This window comes from Apodemus sylvaticus, chromosome 2 (assembly GCF_947179515.1).
Source record: "Apodemus sylvaticus chromosome 2, mApoSyl1.1, whole genome shotgun sequence".
Taxonomy (NCBI): Eukaryota; Metazoa; Chordata; class Mammalia; order Rodentia; family Muridae; genus Apodemus; species Apodemus sylvaticus.
This window is the reverse complement of record NC_067473.1, coordinates 94451113-94476247: the sequence shown is the minus strand read 5'-3', so window position 1 is coordinate 94476247 and position 25135 is coordinate 94451113. Positions and strand designations below refer to the sequence as shown.

The 25135-nt window shown below is 37.9% G+C and overlaps 1 gene segment (V, D, J or C); it reads right to left on the bottom strand.

The window, feature by feature from the left end:
- Nucleotides 1-1511: 1511 nt before the first annotated feature.
- Nucleotides 1512-2372, bottom strand: LOC127677956 (immunoglobulin kappa variable 2-30-like). The segment is given in 2 exon segments: nucleotides 1512-1915; nucleotides 2299-2372. Coding segments are annotated over 2 exon segments (453 nt in total).
- Between the last annotated feature and the right edge of the window lie 22763 nt (nucleotides 2373-25135).

Here is a 25135-nt window from a genome sequence, read left to right as displayed (position 1 = left end):
AAAAAAACAGAATTTTCATCTGAGGAATATTGAGTGGCTGAGAATCACTTAAGAAATGTTCAACATCCTTAGTCAACAGGGAAATGCAAATCAAAACAACCCTGAAATTTCACCTTACAGCAGTCAGAATGGCTAAGATCAAAAGCTAAGAAGGCAGGTGCTGTAGAGGATGTGGAGAAAGAGGAACAGTCTTCCATTGGTGGTGGAAATGCAAACTGGTAAAAACACTCTGGAAATCAGTTTGGCTTTTCCTCAGAAAATTGGGCATAATACTACCAGAGGACCCTGCTATACCACTCCTTGGCATATACCCAGAGGATTCTCCAGCATGTAATCAGGACACATGCTCCACAATGTTTATAGCAGACTTATTTATATAGCCAGAAGCTGGAAGAACCAAGATGTCCCTCAATGGAGGAATGGATACAGAAAATGTAGAATATTTACACGATGGAATACTACTCAGCTATTAAAAACAATGAATTCACGAAATTATTAGTCAAATGGGTGGAACTGGAAAATATCATCCTGAGGGAGGTAACACAATCACAAGAGAATACACATGGTATGTACTCACTGATAAGTGGATATTAGCCCAGAAGCTTAGAATAGCCAAGAAACAATTCACAGATAAAATGGTGCCCAAGAAGGAGGAAGAACAAAGTTTAGATACTCTGGTCCTTCATAGAAGGGGAACAAAATACCTACAGAAAGAGATACAAAGTGTGGGGCAGAGTCTGAGGGAAATACCATCCAGAGACTGCCCTACCTAGGGATCCATCCCAATAACAGTTACAAAACCAAGACACTACTGTGGATGCCCACAAGTACTTGCTGATCAGAGCCTAATATAGCTGTCACGTGGGAGGCTCTGCTATTGCATGACAAATACAGAGGGTGACAGTCAGCCATTAAACTGAACACAGGGTCACCAATGTAGGAGCTAGAGAAAGAATCCAAGGAAATGAAGGAGGTTTCAGAGCCATAGGAGGAAACATTATGAGCCACCCAGTGCCCCCAGAGCTCCCAGGGACAAAACCATCAACTAAAGAGTACACAGAGAAGTACCCATTGCTCCAGAGGCATAGGCAGCAGAGGGATGGTCTCCTCAAGTAGAGGCACTTGGTCCTGGGAAGACTCGATGCTGCAATTTAGGGGAATACTAGGATAGGGAAATGGGAGTGGGTTGATTGGGTAACAGGAGGAGGAGAGATGGGTTACAGGATTTATAGGAGGGGCAGGAAAGGGGACAACATTTAAAAGGTAAGTAAAGAATATAGCTAATAAAAAAATTGAAAAAAGAAAGCAATAGAAATGAAGCTCAAAGAATCAATGAAAAAATAGTTAAAATCATCAATAATCAGCTAGGCTAATGGGATGAAATTCTCCTGATGCAGAAACAATATGATGACTATCGCAAAGACAAGAATTTGAGATCTACACAAACCATGCATCCAGCCAGATGAGGCTAGCTAGTACTCTCAACTGAAAACAATTACTCATGTTACCCATCAAATACTCTGCTCCTCTCCAGTCAAGGGACTTATAGCCAGCTGGGTGGCCCTAGGCAAGGAAGTTTTTGTTAGGGTCTGTGTCACTGTGTGAGGAAAATGTATACCTTGCCAGCAGTAATAAACCCCCAAATCCTCAGACTCCACACGGCTAATTTTAAGTGTAAAATCTGTCTCTGATCCAGTGCCACTGAACCTGTCAGGGATTCTAGTGTCCAGTTTGGACACCAGATAGATGAGGTGCTTTGGAGACTGCCCTGGCCTCCGTAGTAACCAATTCAAATAAGTCTTTCCATTACTATATAAGAGGCTCTGACTTGACTTGCAAGAGATGGAGGCTGGTTGTCCAATGGTAACCGACAAAGACAGTGGAGTCTGGGTCATCACAACATCACCGCAGGCTTCTAAAAATATAAAACAATGGTATAAAGTCATATGCAAACTTCCTGAGCAATCTTTATGAAATCATTTGCATTATTACTTTCAGGAAGATCCTGGCAGTTTTTGAGATTTAAAAATATTATATATCAAATGCTTTTTCAGAAAACAAGTGATTTTTAAGTTCTAATTATCAGAGTGAGTCTATACCACTTCATCCAATCTATATCAGAATCTTAATTTTAGCCCAGCTACTGTTCCATCTAGAATTTCACATTGTGGTGTAACAAAACCTCACATGCCCATCCTGGAGAATGTGACCTGCCCCATCACAAATGCACAGCTGACATAGCCACCCAGAGATCACCCTCCATTGTCATTTTCCTCCATTACCTCCTGCCCTCCTTACCCTGAACCCAGAGCACTAGCAGAAACAGGAACTGGGCAGGACTCATCATTCTGAAGAAATGAGCTTAGGAGAGTGATCAGGGAAGGCAAAAAGACAGTTGAGATTTTATTTCAGGGCAGCAGGGCAAGGACCTCCCTAGGGAGCAAAATGCAAATGCTCAGTTCTGCATAACAGTGTACTTAGAGAGGACAGGGCTTCTTGAATGTGCAAAATAACTCAAAAAGGGAAATTAATGAAACAAAATCTGGTTACTGAAGGGAGACTAACAGGTTGTTAAAGGACTGTCAGTGCAGTTCAATTCAATTATTAATATGGATCAACAAATTAGTCTTTCTGTATAGTTTGACATTTACTTAAATTCTGTGTATATACACATGACTAAATTGCAGAAAAGGAGAGAAGTGTAATTCAGACACAAAGCTAGTTATCATCAGGGATGAAATGAGCTCCCAGAAGTTTGTGGTCATAGTCTCCAGCGAATTGCAAGAATACAAAATGGAAGCAAATCATTTACCTCTCTTTTCAACTTATTGACTGTATTCTGACTCTTTATAAAAATATATACTTTTAGTTATTAATCAAGGGAAGACACTTAAAAGATTAATGTGTATACTTAATGTGTATACAAAAATGTATATACTATAAGCATTATTATACTTATTATACATTCATTAAAATACATATATCTAATTATTAATATCTGTCCCATATATAAACATATACATTATTCTCATAATGTTGAAATCTTTTTGGATCAATTTCTCTTACTCTTAAATATCAAACTCTGACATTCTGGTAATTTAGATTTACATATTTTTACTTATGTATTTTTTCAATTGTTAAATTTCATTTGAATGAAATTATACAGTACATGTTCTTCAGTAAATTAAATAAATTTTCAAACTGGAAATGTTTCTTTAAAGGTTCATTCATGTTCTATGAATAAATAAGTAATATATTTCTGTTGCAAGATCTTCTGGTAATCATAACATTTATTCTTGCATAAGGACATTTACTTTTTTTAACCTTGAGTAGTTATCAATAAAGATACAATGAATGTTTTTTCAGATTATTCATGGACATCTCTCTCTTTTTTTTGCATGTTCATACTGCTTTATTTGATGGTGGATGTGAATGTGTACATCTTATTGGGGTGTTTATGTTATGATGACCGAGTGTTCATTCTCCTCAGTGAGGTATCATGGATACCTGTACCAGAGCAGGTAAAGGCAGGTAGGGATTGACTCCACTACTGCTGATGAACATGTATCTTTACCTTACATAGAGACATGGGTATGTACTTGACAAATTACATATGAGATATAAAAATGAGTTCAGTAACTGTGAACAGCTTTATGCAGCAATGAGAATGTTTTGTAAGCACAACCTTCTCCCTGTCATTGACACATACATTTCTATATAGTCAAAAGATACTTGAATATTCCATTATTATTTTAATATTTTGTTGTGTTTATTGGTACAGGGAGAACTATGCTCCAAATTATCTATGTGAATATATTGCTTAAACTTAATTTTCAGATCTCCTTGTATAATTTGTTATTCATTTTAATTTTTTCTCTAGGTCACTGACTACTTGATATGAACTTAATTTTGTTGCTAGTACCTTCCAGATGTTTGAAGAAATGTTGCCACTGTTATTAAATAAATGACAAGATAATGAGTGTAGTTACCTATAGAATGGTGTTGGTTACATTTAGCAACTGACTCTGTCATGTTAACTATGTTAGCATTTATTTTCATAACATATTCTCACAAATATTTTGGGACCCAAATGACAGCTTAAAGAAACCAAAAATAGAGCTTCAATTAGCTATACAGAAAGACATTTTTTTGTATCCATTCCTCCGTTAAGGGACATCTGGGTTCTTTCCAGCTTCTGGCTATTATAAATAGGACTGCTATGAACATAGTAGAACATGTATCCTTATTACATGCTGGGGAATCCTCTGGTATATGCCCAGGAGTGGTATAGCAGGGTCCTCCAGAAGTGTCATTTCCCTTTTCTAAGAAACCACCAGACTGACTTCCAGAGCACTTGTACCAGCTTGCAATTCCACCAGCAGTGAAGAAGTGTTCCTTTTTTCCACATCCTCACCAACACCTGCTGCCTTCTGAGTTTTTAATCTTAGCATTCTGACTGATATGAGGTGAAATCTCAGGGTTGTTTTGATTTGCATTTCACTAATCACTAATGATGTTAAAGATTTCTTAAGGTGCTTCTCAGCCATCCAATGTTCTTCAGGTGAAAATTCTTTGGTTAGCTCTGTACCCCATTTTTAATAGGGTTATTTGGTTTCCTGGGTTGTAACTTCTTGAGTTCTTTGTATATATTGGATATTAGCCATCTATCTGATATAGGGTTGGTAAAGATCTTCTCCCAGTTTGTTGGTTGCTATTTTGTCCTTTTGATGGTGTCCTTTGCCTTAAAGAAACTTTGTAATTTTATGAGGTCCCATTTGTCAATTCTTGATCTTAGAGCATAAGCTATTGGTGTTCAGTTCAGGAACTTTCCCCCTTTGCCCATGTCCTCAAGGGTCTTTCCCACTTTCTTTTCTATTAGTTTCAGTGTGTCTGATTTTATGTGGAGGTTCTTGATCCACTTGGAGTTGAGCTTAGTACAAGGAGATAAGAGTGGATCAATTCGCATTTTTCTGCATGCTGACTTCCAATTAAACCAGCACCATTTGTTGAAAAGGCTATCTTTTTTCCACTGGATGTTTTCAGCTCCTTTGTTGAAGATAAAGCATCCATAGGTGTGTGGGTTCATTTCTGGGTCTTCACTCTTACTCCATTGATCCACCTGCCTGTCAGTGTGCCAATACCATGCAGTTTTTAACACTATTGCTCAGTAGTATTGCTTGAGGGATACTAATTCCCCCAGAAGTTCTTTTACTATTGAGAATAGTTTTAGCTATCCTGGGTTTTTGGTTGTTCCAGATGAATTTGAGAATTGCTCTTTCTACCTCTATGAAGAACTGAGTTGGGATTTTGATGGGGATTGCATTGAATCTGTATATTGCTTTTGGCAAGATGGCCATTTTAACAATATTAATACTGCCAACCCATGAACATGGAAGATTTTTCCATTTTCTGAGGTCTTCTTCAATTTCCTTCTTCAGAGACCTGAAGTTCTTGTCATTCAGATCTTTCACATGTTTTGTTAGAATCAAAACAAGATACTTTAAATTGTTTGTGGCTATTGTGAAGGGTGTCATTTCCCTAATTTCTTTCTCAGGCTGCTTATCCTTTGAGTATAGAAAGGCTACTGATTTGCATGAATAGATTTTATAACCACCCACTTTGCTGAAGTTGTTTATCAGCTGTAGGAGTTCTTTAGTGGAGTTTTTTGGGTCACTTAAGTATACTATCATATTATCTTCAAATAGCAATAGTTTGACTTCTTCCTTTCCAATCTGTATCCCTTTGACCACCTTATGTTGTCTAATTGCTCTAACTAGTACCTCAAGTACTATATAGAAATGATATGGAGAGAGGGGGCAGCTTGTCTAGTCCCTGATTTTAGTGGGATTGCTTCAAGTTTCTCTCCATTTACTTTGATGTTTTCTACTGGTTTGCTGTATATTTTTTTACTATGTTTAAAAGGACAAAACAGCAACCAACAAATTGGAAAAAGTTCTTCACCAACCCTATATGTGACAGAGGTCTAATATCCAATATATATAAAGAACTCAAGAAGTTACAACCCAGAAAATCAAATAACCCTATTAAAAATTTGGGTACAGAGCTAAACAAAGAATTTTCACCTGAAAAACTTCGGATGGCTGAGAAGTACCTTAAGAAATCTTCAACATCATTAGTGATTAGTGAAATGCAAATCAAAACAACCCTGAGATTTCACCTCATACCAGTCAGAATGGCTAAGATTAAAAACTCAAGAGACAGCAAGTATTGGTGAGGATGTGAAGAAAGAGGAACATTCCTCCACTGCTGGTAGAATTGCAAGCTGGTGCAAGCACTATTGAAATCAATCTGGCGTTTTTTTTGTTTTTTGGTTTTTTTTTATTGTTGGTATTATTTTTTTATTCGATATAATTTTTATTTACATTTCAAATGATTACCCCTTTTCTAGCCCCCCACTCCCCGAAAGTCCCGTAAGCCCCCTGTCCTCCCACCCACCCCTTCCCACTTCCCCGTTCTGGTTTTGCTGAATACTGCTTCACTGAGTCTTTCCAGAACAAGGGGCCACTCCTCCTTTCTTCTTGTACTTCATTTGATGTGTGGATTATGTTTTGGGTATTCCAGTTTTCTAGGTTAATATCCACTTATTAGTGAGTGCATACCATGATTCACCTTCTGAGTCTGGGTTACCTCACTTAGTATGATGTTCTCTAGCTCCATCCATTTGCCTAAGAATTTCATGAATTCATTGTTTCTAATGGCTGAATAGTACTCCATTGTGTAGATATACCACATTTTTTGCATCCATTCTTTTGTTGAGGGATACCTGGGTTCTTTCCAGCATCTGGCAATTATAAATAGGGCTGCTATGAACATAGTAGAGCATGTATCCTTATTACATGGTGGGGAATCCTCTGGGTATATGCCCAGGAGTGGTATAGCAGGATCTTCTGGAAGTGAGGTGCCCAGTTTTCAGAGGAACCGCCAGACTGATTTCCAGATGGTTGTACCAGTTTGCAACCCCACCAGCAGTGGAGGAGTGTTACTCTTTCTCCACACCCTCTCCAACACCTGCTATCTCTCATTTGTCAATTCTTGATCTTAGAGCATAAGCTATTGGTGTTCTGTTCAGAAACTTTCTCCCTGTACCGATGTCCTCAAGGGTCTTCCCCAGTTTCTTTTCTATTAGCTTCAGAGTGTCTGGCTTTATGTGGAGGTCCTTGATCCATTTGGAGTTGAGCTTAGTACAAGGAGATAAGGATGGATCAATTCACATTCTTCCGCAATGTGACCTCCAGTTGAACCAGCACCATTTGTTGAAAAGGCTATCTTTTTTCCATTGGATGTTTTCAACCTCTTTGTCGAGAATCAAGTGGCCATAGGTGTGTGGGTTCATTTCTGGATCTTCAATCCTGTTCCATTGATCCTCCTGCCTGTCACTGTACCAATATCATGCAGTTTTTAACACTATTGTTCTGTAGTATTGCTTGAGGTCAGGGATACTGATTCCGCCAGACTTTCTTTTGTTGATGAGAAAAGTTTTAGCTATCCTGGGTTTTTTGTTATTCCAGGTGAATTTGATAATTGCTCTTTCTAACTCTGTGAAGAATTGAGTTGGGATTTTGATGGGTATTGCATTGAATCTGTATATTGCTTTTGGCAAAATGGCCATTTTAACTATATTGATTCTACCGATCGAAGAGCATGGGAGTTTTTCCCATTTTTTGAGGTCTTCTTCCATTTCCTTCTTCAGAGTCTTGAAGTTCTTGTCATACAGATCTTTCACATGTTTGGTAAGAGTCACCCCAAGATACTTTATACTGTTTGTGGCTATTGTGAAGGGAGTCACTTCCCTAATTTCTTTCTCAGCCTGCTTATCCTTTGAGTATAGGAAGGCCACTGATTTGCTTCAGTTGATTTTATAACCTGCCACTTTGCTGAAGTTGTTTATCAGCTGTAGGAGCTCTCTAGTGGAGTTTTTTGAGTCACTTAGGTAGACTATCATGTCATCTGCAAATAATGATAGTTTGACTTCTTCCTTTCCAATTTGTTTCCCTTTGACCTCCTTATGTTGTCGAATTGCCTGAGCTAGTACCTCAAGTACAATATTGAAAAGATAAGGAGAAAGGGGGCAGCCCTGTCTAGTCCCTGATTTTAGTGGGATTGCTTCAAGTTTCTCTCCATTTAGTTTGATTTTGGCTACCGGTTTGCTGTATATTGCTTTTACTATGTTTAGGTATGGGCCTTGAATTTCTGTTCTTTCCAAGGCTTTAAGCATGAAATGATGCTGAATTTTGTCAAAGGCTTTTTCAGCATCCAATGAAATGACCGTGTGTGTTTTTTCTTTGTGTTTGTTTATGTAGTGGATTGCATTGATGGATTTCCGTATATTGAACCAACCCTGCATTCCTGGGATAAAGCCTACTTGATCATGGTGGATGATTGTTTTGATGTGTTCTTGGATTCGGTTGGCAAGAATTTTATTGAGTATTTTTGCATCGATGTTCATAAGGGAAATTGGTCTGAAGTTCTCTTTCTTTGTTGGATCTTTGTGTGGTTTTGGTATCAGCGTAATTGTGGCTTCATTAAAGGAATTGGGTAGTGTTCCTTCTGTTTCTATTTTGTGGAATAGTTTGAAGAGTATTGGTGTTAACTCTTCTTTGAAGGTCTGATAGAATTCTGCACTGAAACCATCTGGTCCTGTGCTTTTTTTGGTTGGAAGACTTTCTATGATTCCTTCTATTTCTTTAGGCATTATGGGACTGTTTAGATGATCTATTTGGTCCTGATTTAATTTTGGTATTTGGTATCTGTCAAGCAAATTGTCCATTCTCTCCAGATTCTCCAGTTGTGTTGAGTACAGGCTCTTGTAGTAGGATCTGATGATTTTTTGGATTTCCTCAGTTTCTGTTGTTATATCTCCCTTTTCATTTCTAAGTTTGTTAATTTGAATACTTTCTCTGTGCCCTTTGGTCAATTTGGCTAAGGGTTTATCTATCTTGTTGTTTTTCTCAAAGAACCAGATCCTGGTTTTGTTGATTCTTTGTATGGTTCTCTTTGTTTCTACTTGATTGATTTCAGCCCTGAGTTTGATGATTTCCTGCCTTCTACTCCTCCTGGGTGAAATAGTTTCTTTTTGTTCCAGGGCTTTCAGGTGTGTCATTAAGCTGGTAATGTATGCTCTCTCCATTCTCTTTTTGGAGGCACTCAGGGCTATGAGTTTTCCTCTTAGCACTGCTTTCATTGTGTCCCATAGATTTGGGTATGTTGTGTCTTCATTTTCATTGTGTTCTAAAAAGTGTTTAATTTCTTTCTTTATTTCTTCCTTGACCAAGGTCTCATTGAGTAGAATATTGTTCAGTTTCCACGTGTATGTGGGTTTTCTGTTTTTTTTTTTTTTTTTTTTTTTTTTTTTTGCTATTGAAGACCACTTTTCCTCCATAGTGATCTGATAGGAGGCATGGGATTAGTTCGATCTTCTTATATTTGTTGAGGTCAGTCTTGTGACCAATTACATGGTCGATTTTGGAGAAGATACCATGAGGTGCTGAGAAAAAGGTATATTCTTTTGCTTTAGGATAGAATGTTCTATAAATATCTGTTAAATCTAATTGGTCCAAAGCTTCTATTAGTTTCATTGTGTACCTGTTGAGTTTCTGTTTTCCTGATCAGTCCATTGAGGAAAGTGCAGTGTTGAAGTCACCCACAATTATTGTGTTAGATGCAATGTGTGCTTTGAGCTTTAATAAAGTTTCTTTTATGAAAGAGGGTGCCCTTGCATTTGGAGCATAGATGTTCAGGATTGAGAGTTCTTTTTGTTGTATTTTTCCTTTGACCAGCAAGAAGTGTCCCTCAGAGTCTCTTTTGATGACTTTGGGTTGAAAGTCAATTTTATCTGATATTAAAATGGCTACTCCAGCTTGTTTCCTGAGAGCATTTGCTTCTAAAATTGTCTTCCAGCCTTTTGCTCTAAGGTAGTGTTTGTCTTTGACCCTGAGGTGTGTTTCCTGTAAGCAGCAAAATGTAGGGTCCTGTTTACCTATCCAGTCGGTTAGTCTGTGTCTTTTTATTGGGGCATTAAGTTCATTGATGTTAAGAGATATTAAGGAATAGTGATTGTTACTTCCTGTCATTTTTGATGTTATTTTTTAAATTTGATTGATTAACTTCTTTTGGGTTTGATGAAAGGTTACTATCTTGCTTTTTCCAGGGTAATGTTTCCCTCCTTGTATTGGTGTTTTCCTCCTATTATCCTTTGTAGGGCTGGGTTTGTGGATAGATATTGGGTAAACTTGGTTTTGTCATGGAATATCTTAGTTTCTCCATCTATGGTGATTGAGAGTTTTGCTGGATATAGTAGTTTTGGCTGGCATTTGGTTTCTCTTAGAGTCTGCATGAGATCTGCCCAGGACCTTCTAGCCTTCATAGTCTCAGGTGAAAAGTCTGCTGTGATTCTGATAGGTCTTCCTTTATATGTTCATTGACCTTTTTCTCTTACTGCCTTTAATATTCTTTGTTTAGTACATTTGGTGTTTTGATTATTATGTGACGGGAAGTATTTCTGTTCTGATCCAGTCTGTTTGGAGTTCTGTAGGCTTCTTGTATATTCATGGGCATCTCTCTCTTTAGGTTAGGGAAGTTTTCTTCCATAATTTTATTGAAGATATTTGCTGGCCCTTTAAGTTGTAAATCTTCACTCTCATCTATGCCTATAATCCTTAGGTTTGGTCTTCTCATTTTGTCCTGGATTTCCTGGATATTTTGGGTTACAAGCTTTTTGCCTTTTGCATTTTCTTTAACTGTTGAGTCCATGGTTTCTATGGAATCTTCAGCGTCTGAGATTCTTTCTTCTATCTCTTGTATTCTGTTGTTGATATTTGCATCTCTGTCCCCTGATTTCTTCCCAAGGCTTTCTATCTCCAAAGTTGTCTCCCTTTGAGATTTCTTAGTTGTTTCTACTTCTGATTTTAGATCCTGGATGGTTTTGCCTAGCTCCTTCACTTGCTTGTTTGTGCTTTCCTGTAATTCTTTAAGAGATTTTTGTGTTTTCTCCTTCATGACCTCAGCCTGTTGACCAAAGTTCTCCTGTATTTCTTTAAGTGTTTTTTGCATTTCCTCATTAATGGCTTTTGTATTCTCCTGGATTTCTTTCAATGATTTTTGTGTTTCCCTTGCAAGGGCTTCTAACTTTTGATCCACTTTCTCCTGAATTTCTTTAAGTATGTCCTTCATGCATTCCTCTACCAGCATCATGACCAGTGATTTTAAATCCAAATCTTGTTTTGCTGGTGTGATAGGGTGTCCAGGACATGCTGGTAAAGGAGAATTGGGTTCAGATGTTGCCATATTGCCTTGATTTCTGTTAGTGATGTTCCTTCGTTTGCCTTTTGCCATCTAGTTCTCACTGGTGTTAGTTGGTCTTGTCAATGCTGGACTCTCCAGTGCAAGCTGCCCCTTCCCAGGTGGCCTCTGATGCACAGCTTACCTCCTGCACTGCCTGGAGACTGTGTGCTGTTGCCCAGGCTGTTCAGATCCCGAAGCAGACACCTGAAGGCTCCTGCTGGGGCCTTCTGGATTCACCATAGCACACCCACTTCTCCCCGCTGGCTGCCCGGAAGCCCCTCTTGCCTCTTGCAGGGCCTGGAGATGTGGTGTTGCCACCCAGGCTGATCTGGATCCGGAAGCAGAGAGATCTGAGTGCTCTCACCAGAGGCCTCAGGACTGGAACCCAAGCTCCATGCCACAGAGCAAGCTGTGCTGTGAGGTCCCAGACTGCCTCTGGGTGCACACAGGGTCTCCTGCACTTCCTGGAGACCGAGCGCTGTGGCCCAGGCCATTCAGATCCCAAAGCAGGCACCGGAAGGCTCCGGCTGGGGCCTGCTGGATTCACTGGAGCACACCGACTTCTTCCAGCTGTCCGCCCTGAAGCCCCTCTTGCCTCCTGCCGGACCTGGAGCTGTGGTGTTGCCGCCCAGGCTGATCTGGATCCGGAAGCGGAGAGATCTGAGTGCTCCTACCAGAGGCCTCAGGACTGGAACCCAAGCTCTGAGCCACTGAGCAAGTCATGCTGTGAGCTCCCAGACTGCCTCTGGGTGCACACCGGGTCTCCTGCCCTTCCTGGAGACCTAGCGCTGTGGCCCAGGCCATTCAGATCCCAAAGCAGGCACCCGAAGGCTCCTGCTGGGGCCTGCTGAATTCACCAGAGCACACTGACTTCTTCCCGCTGGATATATAATATTTTTAAATCTCAATAATTGCCAGGATCTAACTTGAAGGGAATAACAAAAGATTTCACAAATATTGTTCAGAAAGTTTACACATGACTTTCCACTATTGTATTACAAATTCAGAAACCAGCAGTGATGTTGTGATGACCCAGACTCCACTGATTTTCAGTTACCATTGGATAACCAGCCTCCATCTCTTGCTAGTGAAGGCAGAGCCTCTTATATAGTAATGGAAAGACATATTTGAATTGGTTACTACAGAAGTCAGGACAGTCTCCAAAGTGCCTAATCTATCTAGTGTCCAAACTGGACACTGGGGTCCCTGACAGGTTCAGTGGCAGTGGATCAGAGACAGATTTTCCACTTAAAATCAGCAGAGTAGAGCCTGTGCATTTGAGAGTTTATTATTTCACGCAAGCTACACAGTAATACAGACTTTAACCAAAACTTCCTTGCCTAGGGCAGCCCAGCTGGCAATGTGTTGCTTGATTGGAGAGGAGCTCAGCATGTTAGGGAGGGCCTGAGGAACATGAGTAATTGTTTGCAGCTGAGAATTCTAACAAGTGTCATCTGGCTGAATGAGTGGTTTGTCTATTTTTCAAGTGCCACCTATTTCCAGTCCTTCTTGTAATAGTGATTGTGTCACCTCTGCATCACGAAAATTTCGTCTCATTAATCTAGCTATTTTTTGATGATTTTAACTGTTTTTCATCAATTCTTTCAGCTTCATTATTGTTGCTTTCTTTTAATGAAGTATGTGTTAAATTCTCACTCAGATTTTTAAATGCTTATATGTCTATTCAAATGCTTTTATTTTTATCTTTCTAAGTAGACTTGGAAGCATTATTTTAAATGTCTTTTAAAATAAATGTGTAGATTATTTTCTAAGGGACATTGTAACCAGAAATTCAATATGCTCATTTAGAGATTTACTTTTACTTCCTTTTCAGTGTTTAAGTCTTTACATTGATGTTGGTGATTCTGGCATAATTGCTGGAGGCTGGCCCCATGAATGGGTTCCAGAGTGAATGTAAGGAACAGGGGAGGGGAGGGATGAGTAAGGCACCAAGACTGGGAAGCTTTGCAACTCTAACAATCAGAAAAGTTCTTTATTGATACAGATTCAAAACATTCACAGTTTCAAGAAATAAAAATCATACCATTTTTTCCTGGGCACACTTTTCTAGTATACCCAGGATTCCAGGTTTAACATGGGTAGAAAAGTTTTGTTATCATCAACTCCATATTCTTATTCTTAAATTCTACAAATCATTTTAGCTCAAGGAAACAAGCAAGCAAGCAAGCATATAACAACCTGTTCCTCAGCTGGCAGCACCTAGTGGTTTCAAGATGCTTAAATAGGTTATAATTCTAAACAATTCTACATATACTGTAAAATGTGCTATGATCTGTTGTCATTTGTCCTGTCCTGTTGAACTTTGTCAGCATCTCCTAAGATGAAACTATTGTAGTTCTTTTGTTTCATGGACAGCTTTAGGGCAGGAAACAATCTCCAAGGTACAGAGAAGATTCTAAAGTGGATCAACTAACATTGCTTCCTTGAGAATAGGAGTAGTATATTTAGAACTTTCTTAGGGGTATACAATAACATTTTTGTCAGAGAAAACATGAATGAATCATTATGCATGCATGAATCATTATCAACATGCACATACACAAACTGATAATAAAGGGCCTCAGGTCAGCAATCACAGCATGTGGCTCAGCTTCAATGGCACCTTGTCAAAACAGCTATGACTTACATCTTTCACATAAGAAATTGCTCTGCCACATAATTGTTGGCTTTACAAGTTTTATTTACAGTTTTCATAATGAAAGTCATTCTTGTAGAAATATGCCTGGGAAGTAGCCTGACAGCTGAAGGCTGTAATTAGTTTTCAGTGTGTAGGCTGTGCTAGTCTTCAATTGTAATCAACATCAACAAAGCCTTCAAGTGGTCCAGTGGCTGAAGCTTTGAAATCTGAGGTATGCTTCTTCTCAGTCGTTGTGTTTCCTGCATTCAAAGGCAGGTTTGGGGTAGGACATCAGAATGTCTGTGACTTTAGCAGGTTGCTCCACTGTTTCTCAAACTTTGAAGGGTCCACATTTCTCTGTGTCTTAGGGTGCCTGTGGGATTACAGATGGACAGGATGCATTGGTGAATGAGAACACAATATGGACTGGATGCCCTCTTTGAAGAAGGAAAAAAGTAAGAACTTAGCTGGGCAGTGGTGGGGCACACCTGTAATCCCAGCACTCTGGGAGGCAGAGGCAGGCAGATTTCTGAGTTTGAGACCAGCCTGGTCTACAGAGTAAGTTCCAGGGACAGCCAGGACTATACAGAGAAACTCTGTCTCGAAAAAAACCAAATCAAAAAAACCAAAAAAAAAAAAAAAAAAAAAAAAAAAAAAGAGTAAGAACTTTGCAACAGCTCCCCTCAGTGCCTGTGAGGGAAGATTCAGCAGCAACAAAGACTTCTGAGAAATCTATAGGATCAATAGGAACATAGCTATGACTTCTATATTTTGACATGCACAGCAGTTGCTATTGTGTGCAAGTTTTTCTCATAGGGTAAATCAAAGTGCAGACACAGAGCACTTCATATCCTTCTTGCAATGCCATGTGATTTGTTTAAGTTCCTTAATATCTTCATGATGTCTCATTTCACTCCTGTGTGTTCTCTATATACTCCAATGGAACATTATTTATTCTTTGCTCTAACTCTTGTGTAAGGACAAGCATAACAGGCCCCTATCAACAGTTATTATTGTGTGGTCTCCAGCACCCTTGTGGAAGTTATCTTGAATCAATGAATCTCTCTGTCAGTCTATCTGTGCATTAATCTGTCTATCTGCCTATCAATCATCTACTTTTTTTACTTAACAACTATCTGGCCATCAATCTCTGTTTTTCTATCTATCTATCATCTTTCTACCTATTTATCTGTCTATCATCTATTTTTCTCTTTCTCAATTTTTTTTGTCTCGCAACAATTACATATATGTATATTATTTTACTAACATGTTCCTACTCCTGCTGACCTCATCTTTTCAATTTGTCCCCCTTCTACTTTTATGCCATTTCTTGCAGAGAAAGAGCCACAGATTCTTATGATCATAACTGCAATGCAAGTCTAGTCGTTTTCCTTTAGGAAATAAACCTGCCCTGGCATTTATTGAAAAGAGTTCCTCTGTCTCTCTCCTTCCTTACCTTCTCTATGAATCCCATCTTCCCCATTTTTATCTAGCTCACCCTCTCTCTTCTCCATCCAGTACTCCCTCCTCATCATTGACTTTAAAAATAGTTCTCCATACTTAAAGATTTCTGTTGAAATATGGGCTTCTGTTCATTATTAAGAGTGAACAAGTGTCAAATATTCAGATTTTCAATTAATGCTTTCTTAATTGAATGAGCAACATATCCTCCAAAACATAATGAACATGGGGATAAAGACTGAAAAAATGGAATTTAAGTCATGAATTTTACTGAATAATGAAAATTATAACCAGCATAGAGTCATGCACTGAACTTCAGAAAGTAGATGGAGACAGTGGTTCAACAGAGGAGCTTGAATTGTTCTGCAAAATAATGGGGAATAAGAACTGATATATTTTATTTCATGTGTTACAGGAATACAGTGAATTTAACAACTTTTGGGCAATTTTAAACTATTGATGCACATGGGCACAAACTCTCATGACAGAAAAGTAGAATTATATATATATATATATATATACATATATATATATGTATATATATATATATATATATATAATATTTCAGAAAGTAGAATGAGACAAAGATTTTTCATAAAAGGGTCGTGACCATTTCACTTCCATTAGCTGATCATCAAGGAACAAAATCAGGGACAGGATCCTTCTGGTTTCCATCAGCACCTGGAGCTGACCCTGTGCCATAGCTCTCCATACCCAAATCCTGCTGAGAGAGAGCTGGTATCCCAGGAGTGCTCACAATGCAGAGATAAGGACACCAAGCAACCCATTTAAATTTTCCCCGTATTTTTCCTGTTTAATACAAATGCAAGGACAAAGATGGAGCAGAGACTGAGGGAATGGCAGAATCTTTGTTGTGTAGAATTCATTCACCCAAACTGTCTAACATCAAAATGCTTCAGAGTAAAATAAATACACAAGTGCATTTTCACAATCTTAAAATGGATGATATTTTCAAATAAAGAAGTGAGTTATTTTTTTTCTACCCATGCAAAATGAATGTAGATAGAGAAGCAAAATGAATCAGTTGATAGGATGGAATGAAACCACTGTAGCTGAGAGATAAATATAGCAGTCACTATAGTGAGAATGTTGTGCTCATCACGTGGTTTATATTAAATACATCTGCTGTTCTCATGTCAAATATACATCAATACGGTGTCTTTTATTTTTGGAAAATAAAATATCTTATTTAAGAAACTAAAGTGAGTCTGGCAAAAAAAGCTATTAAACAAAAAAAAATCATAAAAACTAAGCCCTCAAAACAGAGATATATGTTTAAACAGCAAGCCAATGATACTGAATACAATACAGTTGTCTAAACAGTGACTTAACCACTCACACATGCTACAGTCAAGAAAAGATTACCAGGATACTGATATGTAAAAAGATAATCCATGATGTACAGAACAGAACTGTGTGAGAGTCACATTTCTTGATTTTATTTTTATTTAAACTTATTTTTTTTTACAAATTAAATGTTCTTCTTCAGTTATATCTTACTTTATTTCTTCATCAAAGTTTATTTTTCACATTTTTCCTTAATGTATGTGTTTCTTTAATTAATGTCTATTTTTTGGTTTAAAGGTGTAAAATAATACAATTTTAATTTTATATTGTTTTAAATATTTTAATATTTAATTTATATTGTTGTGTACCACACTTTACATTTTAGACCATGTTTCCTTTGCTAAAAAGAATTAAGTTTGTTCTGAAACCAACATATAAAATATTGTAACAAAATTTCTTAGGAATTTTTGCTAATTAAGGCTCTCTCACTCTGATTTTGTTTCTTGATGATCAATTAATAAAAGAGAAGTGCTAATGTTTCTTCTTTTATTGTATGAAAATTTTACCTCACAGGGTTAATCAAATATTTTATTTATATATTATATATCTTTATGTATTCTATTTTTCTGTTAATATGGCATGTGTGTGTGTGTGTGTGTGTGTGTGTACATCAATAGTATGCAATTGACCCAAAAAAGTTGTTAATTTTACTGTTTTCCTATAACATGAAATAGAACATATCAGTTCTGTTTCCCAATTATTTTGCAGAAAAAGTCAAGTGCCTCAAGTGAAATAGTGTCTCTATCTACTTTCCAAAGTTTTTGCTGTTATGTGTATGACTACATGTTGTATATAAGTCTCACTATTCAGTAAATTCATGACTTATATTCCAGTCTTTTTCAATGTTTGTCATTTATATTCATTATGTTTTGAAGGATCTCTTGCTTATACAATTAAGAAAGCATCACTTGAATATATGAATGTTTCACTCTTGTTAACTATTAATAATGAAAAGAAACCCATATTTCTACAGAAATTTTGTTTTGTTAGAAAATTTTAATTGTATATTTTTGTTTACATTTCAAATGGCATACCCTTCCCTGGTTCCCCCCCCCCCAGAAACCCTTACCTAATTCCCCTTCCCCCTATTTCTATGAAGGTATTCCCCCAGCCACCCATTCCCACCACCACCCCCCACCCAGCATGCACCTGCACTGGAGACCATTGATCCTTTACATGACCAATTAATGTCTGACAAGTCCATTCCCTACTATATATGCTGCTCAAGCCATGGGTCCCTCCATGTGTACTCTGGTTGCTGGTTTAGTTCCTGGCAGCTCTGGGAAATCAGGTCAGTTGATACTGTTGTTCTTCCTATGGAGATGCAAACCCCTTTATCTCCTTCAATCCTTTGTCTAATTCTTCTGTTGCGGACCCTGTGGTCAGTCCAATGGCTGGCTATGAGCATCTGCCTCCTGTACTTGTCAGGTTCTGGCAGAGCCACTCGAGAGACAGGATTCAGTCAGCAAGCACTTCTTGGCATCCAAAATAGTGTCTGAGTGTGGTAACTGTATATGGGATGGATCCCAGGTGAGGCAGTCTCTGGATGGCCTTTACAGAAATCTTTATTTTGGAGAAAGCTACTTTTTAAAGTCAATGATAGTGAATAGGGAGGGAGGACTGGTTAGAGAGGATAGAGGGAGGGCTGGATAAAAGTGGTGAGGGAGAGGTGAATAGAGATGGAAAGGAAGGAACTAGGCAGAGAAACTCTTTTCAAAAAATGGCAGGACAGGTGTTTAAAGAATTTACTTCCTAAAGGAAAATGCAGCCTTTTACTGCAGGCATGATCATAAGAATCTGTGGTCCTCTCTCTCTCTCTCTCTCTCTCTCTCTCTCTCTCTCTCTCTCTCTCTCTCTCTCTCTCTCTCTCTCTGCAAGAAAAGGCATGAGATTAGAAGGGAGACCATTTGGGAAGATGAGGTCAGCAGGAGTAGGAAGAAGCTAAAAGATAGACATAGTAAAATGGTATAAATGTATAAATGTATGTAATTGTTGAGAAAGAGATAGAGAACTTTAGAAAGAAAAATAGATGATAGATAGATAGATAATAGACAGTTGTTACATAAGTAGGTAGATAGAATGAATGATAGGCAGATAGATAGACAGACAGATTCATGGATTCAAGATAGCATACAGGAAGATGCTAAAGACCTCCATAATGTAACTGATGGGAGGTGCCTGTTATGCTTGCCCTTACACAAGAGTGAAGAACAAATACTCTTCAGTTGGGGTATATAGAAAATCCACTGGAAGAAATGAGACATCATGAAGATACTAAGGAACTTAAACAAATCACATGGCTTTGCTAGAAGGATTTTAAGTGTTCTAACTCTGTACCTTGATTTACTATATGAAAACAACTTGCGCATGAAAGCAACTGCAGTACATGTCAGAGTATGCAATAAGAACTATGTTTCTATATTTACTATAGGTACCATAGAAGTCTTTGTTGCTTTTGAATATTCCCTCACATGCAATAAGGGAATGCTGTAAAGTTCTCACTCTTTTACTTCTCACAGAGGGCATCCAATCAGTATTGCATTCTCATTCACCAAAGCATCATGTCTGTAGTGGCTAGTCCTGGTTGTCACCTTGACTATATCTGAAATGAACTACAATCCAGAATTGGAAGGCTCACCTGTGATCCTAATCTGGAGGCTGAGAGATACAAGTTTCTGACCTGGATCTTGGCATGGAGATCTTGAAGCATACTGGCTATGACTTCCAGAAGATTAAGACCAAGAGATCTCTGAGTTCAAAGTCATCTGGGATTAAAAGTGTGGTGGCACACACCTTTAATCTGGGCCACACATTCTGCTGGAGACCTGCATAAGGACATTGGAAGAAGTAAGAGTCTCTCTCTTGCTTCTTTGCCCCGTGGGACTGAGCAATTCCTAGATCCTTGGAATTTCATTCACAGCTGCTGCTAACTGTTGTTGGGTGTTGGACTACAGACTGTAAGTCATCAACAAATTCCCTTACTATATAGAGACTACCCATATGTTCTGTGACTCTAGAGAACCCTGACTAATACAATGTCCATCAATAATCCCACAGGCACCCTAAGACACAGAATAACGTGGGTTCACCACAGAATGTGAAAGAGTAGAGAAATCTGCTAAAGACACAAATGATGTCCTTCCCAAACCTGCCTTTGAATGCAGGTAACACAGAAACTGAGAAGAACCACATCTCAGCAGGTGGGCAAACCTCAGATTTCAAAGGATCAGCCACTGGTATACTTGCAGGCTTTGCTGATGTTGAAGACATACACAGACTACAATAGCATACACACTGAAAACTAAATACAACCTACTACCAAACTACTCAGGCATTCATTATAAAAACCATCAATAAAACTTGTAAAGTGAACAATTTCTTGGCACAGCTACTTCCTAGGTGAAAGACGGAAATCATGAAGACAGAATAACTGTTTGACAAGATACCTGCAAAGCTGAGCCATATGCTGTGATTGCTGACATGTTGCCCCATATTATCAATTTGAATCTCTGCATATTGCACCATTGGGAAACTATTGGAATAATGATTCAGTCATGTTTTCTCTCACAAAATTGTTTCTGTATTCCCCTAAGAAAATCCTAAATGTCCTACTCAAGCTCTCAAGAATTTAACCTTAGTTTACACTAGTTGGGAATCTTTCTTTGCCTTGAATATTGTTATCTGCCCCTAAGGAAGTTCTTTAAACAAAATAAATAGAATAGTTCCAACTCAGAGGAGGCTGACAAGATTCAACAGGGCAGGACAAATGACAATAGTTCATATCAGGAACTCATTTTACAGTATATGTAGAATTTCAAAGAATTATGACATAAAAGACAAAAGACAATGCATACTAACTCCCTAGTAAGAACTCAGCAACTAAAGCTAGAATGATTAAGATAATATGATGCCATGCATAGGTATCCCAAGAATTATATAAAAGAATGCGAAATGAATAAAGTATTTGGAATTGTCATTCTTGGAAAAGATTTATTTACACCAGGTTATTATAATGATAATTAATATAGAAATAAAACAATTCCTTTATTAATCAGATTTTTTAATTATTTCTTTTTTATTTTATTAATCATATTCTTATAAGATTACAAATAAGAAGTACAATTCCTAATTCTGAACTCTCAAGTTTAGAAAAATCTGCAAATAATATCATTGACCACTAAAACATAATAATATAATGCTTAAAGAAGAGTGATTCACCTGAACTAACTCACATTCTATCTTTATACTTAGCATCTTGAAACTACACAGTGCTCCCAGCCAAATAGTATATTTTTGTTTACCTTATTGATTACTTAAGTAAAAATGTTTTGTCAATATTAAGAATAGGGAAATGGAGATCAAGATAAAACTAGGTACACTGACTTTAATAGAAGAGATAGAGGAAAAGATCCTCAGAATTCATGCTTTATCTCCATATTTCCTCCCATGAGTATTTTGTTCCCCCTTCTAAGAAGAACCGAAGCATTCACACCTTGGTCTTCCTTCTTCTTGAACTTCATGTATTTTGTGAATTGTATCTTGGATATTCTGTGCTTTGGGGATAATGTCCATTTATCAGTGAGTGCATATCATGTGTATTCTTTTGAAACTAGGTAACTTAACTCAGAATATTTTGTAGTTCCAACCATTTGCCTAAGAATTTCTTCAAGTCATTGTTTTTAATAACAGACTAGTAAACAATTGTATAAATGTACCACATTCTCTGTATCCATTCATCTCTTGAAGGACATCTAAGTTCTTTGTAGCTTCTGGCTCTTATGAATAAGGCTGTTATGATCATAGTGGAACATGTGTCCTTGTTATATGTTGGAGCATCTTTTGGGTATATGCACAGGAGTGGAATAGCTGGGTCCTAAAGTAGTAATATGTCCAATTTTCTGAAGAACCTCCAGACTGAGTTTCAGAGTGGTTGCACCAGCTTACAATCCCACCAACAATGGAGGAGTGTTCCTCTTTCTCCACATCCTCACCAGCATCTGCTGTTACCTGAATTTTTGATCTTATCTGATGTGAGGTAGAATCTCAGGGTTGTTTTGATTTGCATTTCACTGATGACTCAGGATTTTGAACATTTCTTTACATACTTCTCAGTCATTCATTTTTCCTCAGTTGAGAATTCTGTTTAGCTTTGTTCCCCATTTTTTATTATTATTTTCTATATTCTTTGTTTATATTTCAAATGATTTTCCCCTTCACCATGAGTCCCATAAGCCTTCTTCCCTCTGCCATTTCCCCAATCAACCTCTCCCACTTCTCTCTCATGGCAATCCCCTGCAATGCTGCATCAAGCCTTTCCAGGACCAGGAACCTCTCCTTCCTTCTTCTTGGAAATGATTTGATATGTGGTTTGGGTTTTGGGTATTCTGAGCTTCTGGGCTAATATCCACTTATCAGTGACTGCATTCCATGCATGTTCTTTTGTGAATGAGTTACCTCACTTAGGATGATATTTTCCAGTTACAACCATTTGCCTAAGAATTTCATGAATTCATTGTTTCTAATTGCTGAGTAGTATTCCATTGTTTAAATTTATCACATTTTCTGTATCCATTCCTCCACTGAGGTATATCTGGGTTCTTTCCAGCTTCTGGCTATTATAAATAAGGCTGCTATGAACATAGTGAAGCATGTATCCTTATTGCATGCTGTTGTTCCCCATTTTGGATAGGGATATTTGGTTCACTGGATTCTAACTTCTTGAGTTCTTTGTATACATTGCATATTAGCCCTCTATCGTATATAGGATTCGTAAAGATCTTTTCCCAATCTGTTGGTTCCCATTGTGTCCTATTGACAGTGTCATTTGCCTAATAGAAGCTTAGCAATTTTATGTGGTACCATTTGTTCATTATTGATCTTAGAGAATAAGCCATTGGTATTTTCTCATGTATTTTTTCAAATCTCAAATTGCATTTGAATGGATCATACAGTACATGATCTTCAGTGAATTAACTTAATTTTCACACTGAAAATGTTTCTTTAAAGGTTCACTCATGTTCTGAAAAGAGATAAATAATATACTTCTGTTGCAGGATCTTCTGGTAATAATGTTTAGTCTTGCAAAAGGACATTTTCTTTTTTTTACCTTGATTAGTTATTAATGGAGATACAATGAATGTTTTTTTTTTATCAGATTACACCTAAACAGCCATCTCCTTTTTTGCGTGTTCATACTGGTTTATTTGATGGTGGATATGAATGTGTACATCTTTTTTTATGTTTTTATTTTATATATTCTTTGTTTACATTCCAAATGATTTCCCCTTTCCCGGATCCCCCCTCGCATTATGTCCCATAAACCTTCTTATCTCCATCCATACTCCAATCAACTCCCTCCTTTTTTTCTCTGTCCTTATATTCCCTTCCAATGCTGGATCAATCCTTTCCATGATCAGGACCTTCTCCATACTTCTTCATGGGAGTCATTTGTTATGTGATTTGTGCCTTGGGTATTCAGGGCTTCTGAGCTAATTAATATCCACTTATCAGAGATTTCATTCCATGTGTATTCTTTTGTGACTGGGTTACCTCACTTAGGATGATATTTTCCAGATCAAACCATTTGCCTAAAAAATTTGTGAATTCATTGTTTCTAATTGCTGAGTAGTATTCCATTGTGTAAATATACCACATTTTCTGTATCCATTCTCCTTTGAGGAGCATCTGGGTTCTTTAGAGCTTCTGGCTATTATAAATAAGGCTGCTATGAATATAATGGAGCATGTGTCTTTATTGAATGCTGGGGAATCCTTTGGGTATATGCCCAGGAGAGGTATAGCAGGGTCCTCTGGAAGAGTCATGTCCAGTTTTCTGAGGAGCCGCCAGACTGATTTCCAAAGTGGTTGTACCATCTTACAGCCCCACCAGCAATGGAGGAGTGTTCCTCTTTCTCCACATCCTCACCAACACCTGCTGTCTCCTGAGTTTTTGACCTTAGCCATTCTGACTGGTATAAGGTGAAATCTCAGGGTTGTTTTGATTTGCATTTCCCTAATGACTAATGATGTTGAGCACTTCTTAAGGTGCCTCTCGGCCATCCGAATTTCTTCAGGTGAAAATTCTTTGTTTAGATCTGTGCCCCATTTTTTAATAGGGTTATTTGGTTCCCTAGGGTCTAACTTCTTGAGTTCCTTGTATATATTGGATATTAGCCCTCTATCAGATGTAGGGTTGGTGAATATCCTTTCCAAATTTGATGGTTGCCGTTTTTGTCCTTTTAACAGTGTCCTTTGCCTTAGAGAAAATTTATAATTTTATGAGGTCCCATTTGTCAATTCTTGATCTTAGAGCATAAGCTATTGGTGGTCTGTTCAGGAACTTTTCCCCCGTGCCCATGTCCTCTAGGGTCTTCCTCAGTTCCTTTCCTATTAGTTTCAGTGTGTCTGGTTTTACATGGAAGTCCTTGATTCACTTGAAGTGAAGTTTAGTACATGGAGATAAGAATGGATCAATTCGCATTCTTGTGCATGCTGACCTCCAATTGAACCAGCACCATTTGTTGAAAAGGCTATCTTTTTTCCACTGGATGTTTTAGGCTCCTTTGTCTAAGTTCAAGTGACCATAGGTGTGAGGGTTCATTTCTGGATCTTCAATTCTATTCCATTGGTCCACTTGTCTGTCACTGTGCCAATACCATGCAGTTTTTAATACTATTGCTCTGTAGTATTGCTTGAAGTCAAGGATACTGATTCCCCCAGAATTTCTTTTGTTGTTGTGAATAGTTTTAGCTATCCTGGGTTTTTTGTTATTCCAGATGAATTTGAGAATTGCTTTTTCTAACTCTGTGAAGAACTGAGTTGGGATTTTGAAGGGGATTGCATTGAATCTGTAGATTGCTTTTGGCAAGACGGCCATTTTAAATATATTAATTCTGTAGATCCATGAGCATGGCAGATTTTTCCATTTTCTGAGGTCTTCTTCGATTTCCTTCTTGAGAGACCTGAAGTTCTTGTCATATAGATCCTTCACTTGTTTGGTTAGAGTCACACCAAGATACTTTATTTTGTTTGTGGCTATTGTGAAGGGTGTCATTTCCCTAACTTCTTTCTCAGCCTGCTTATCCTTTCGTATAGGAAGGCAACTGATTTGCTTGAGTTGATTTTATAACCAGCCACTTTGCTGAAGTTGTTTATAAGTTGTAGGAGTTCTCTGGTGGAGGTTTTCGGGTCACTTAAGTAGACTATCATGTCATCTGCAAATAGTGATAATTTGACTTCTTCCTTTCCAATTTGTATCCCCTTGACCTCCTTATGTTGTCTAATTGCTCTAGCTAGAACTTCAAGTACTATATTGAAAAGATGGAGAGAGAGGACAGCCTTGTCTAGTCCCTGATTTAAGTGGGATTGC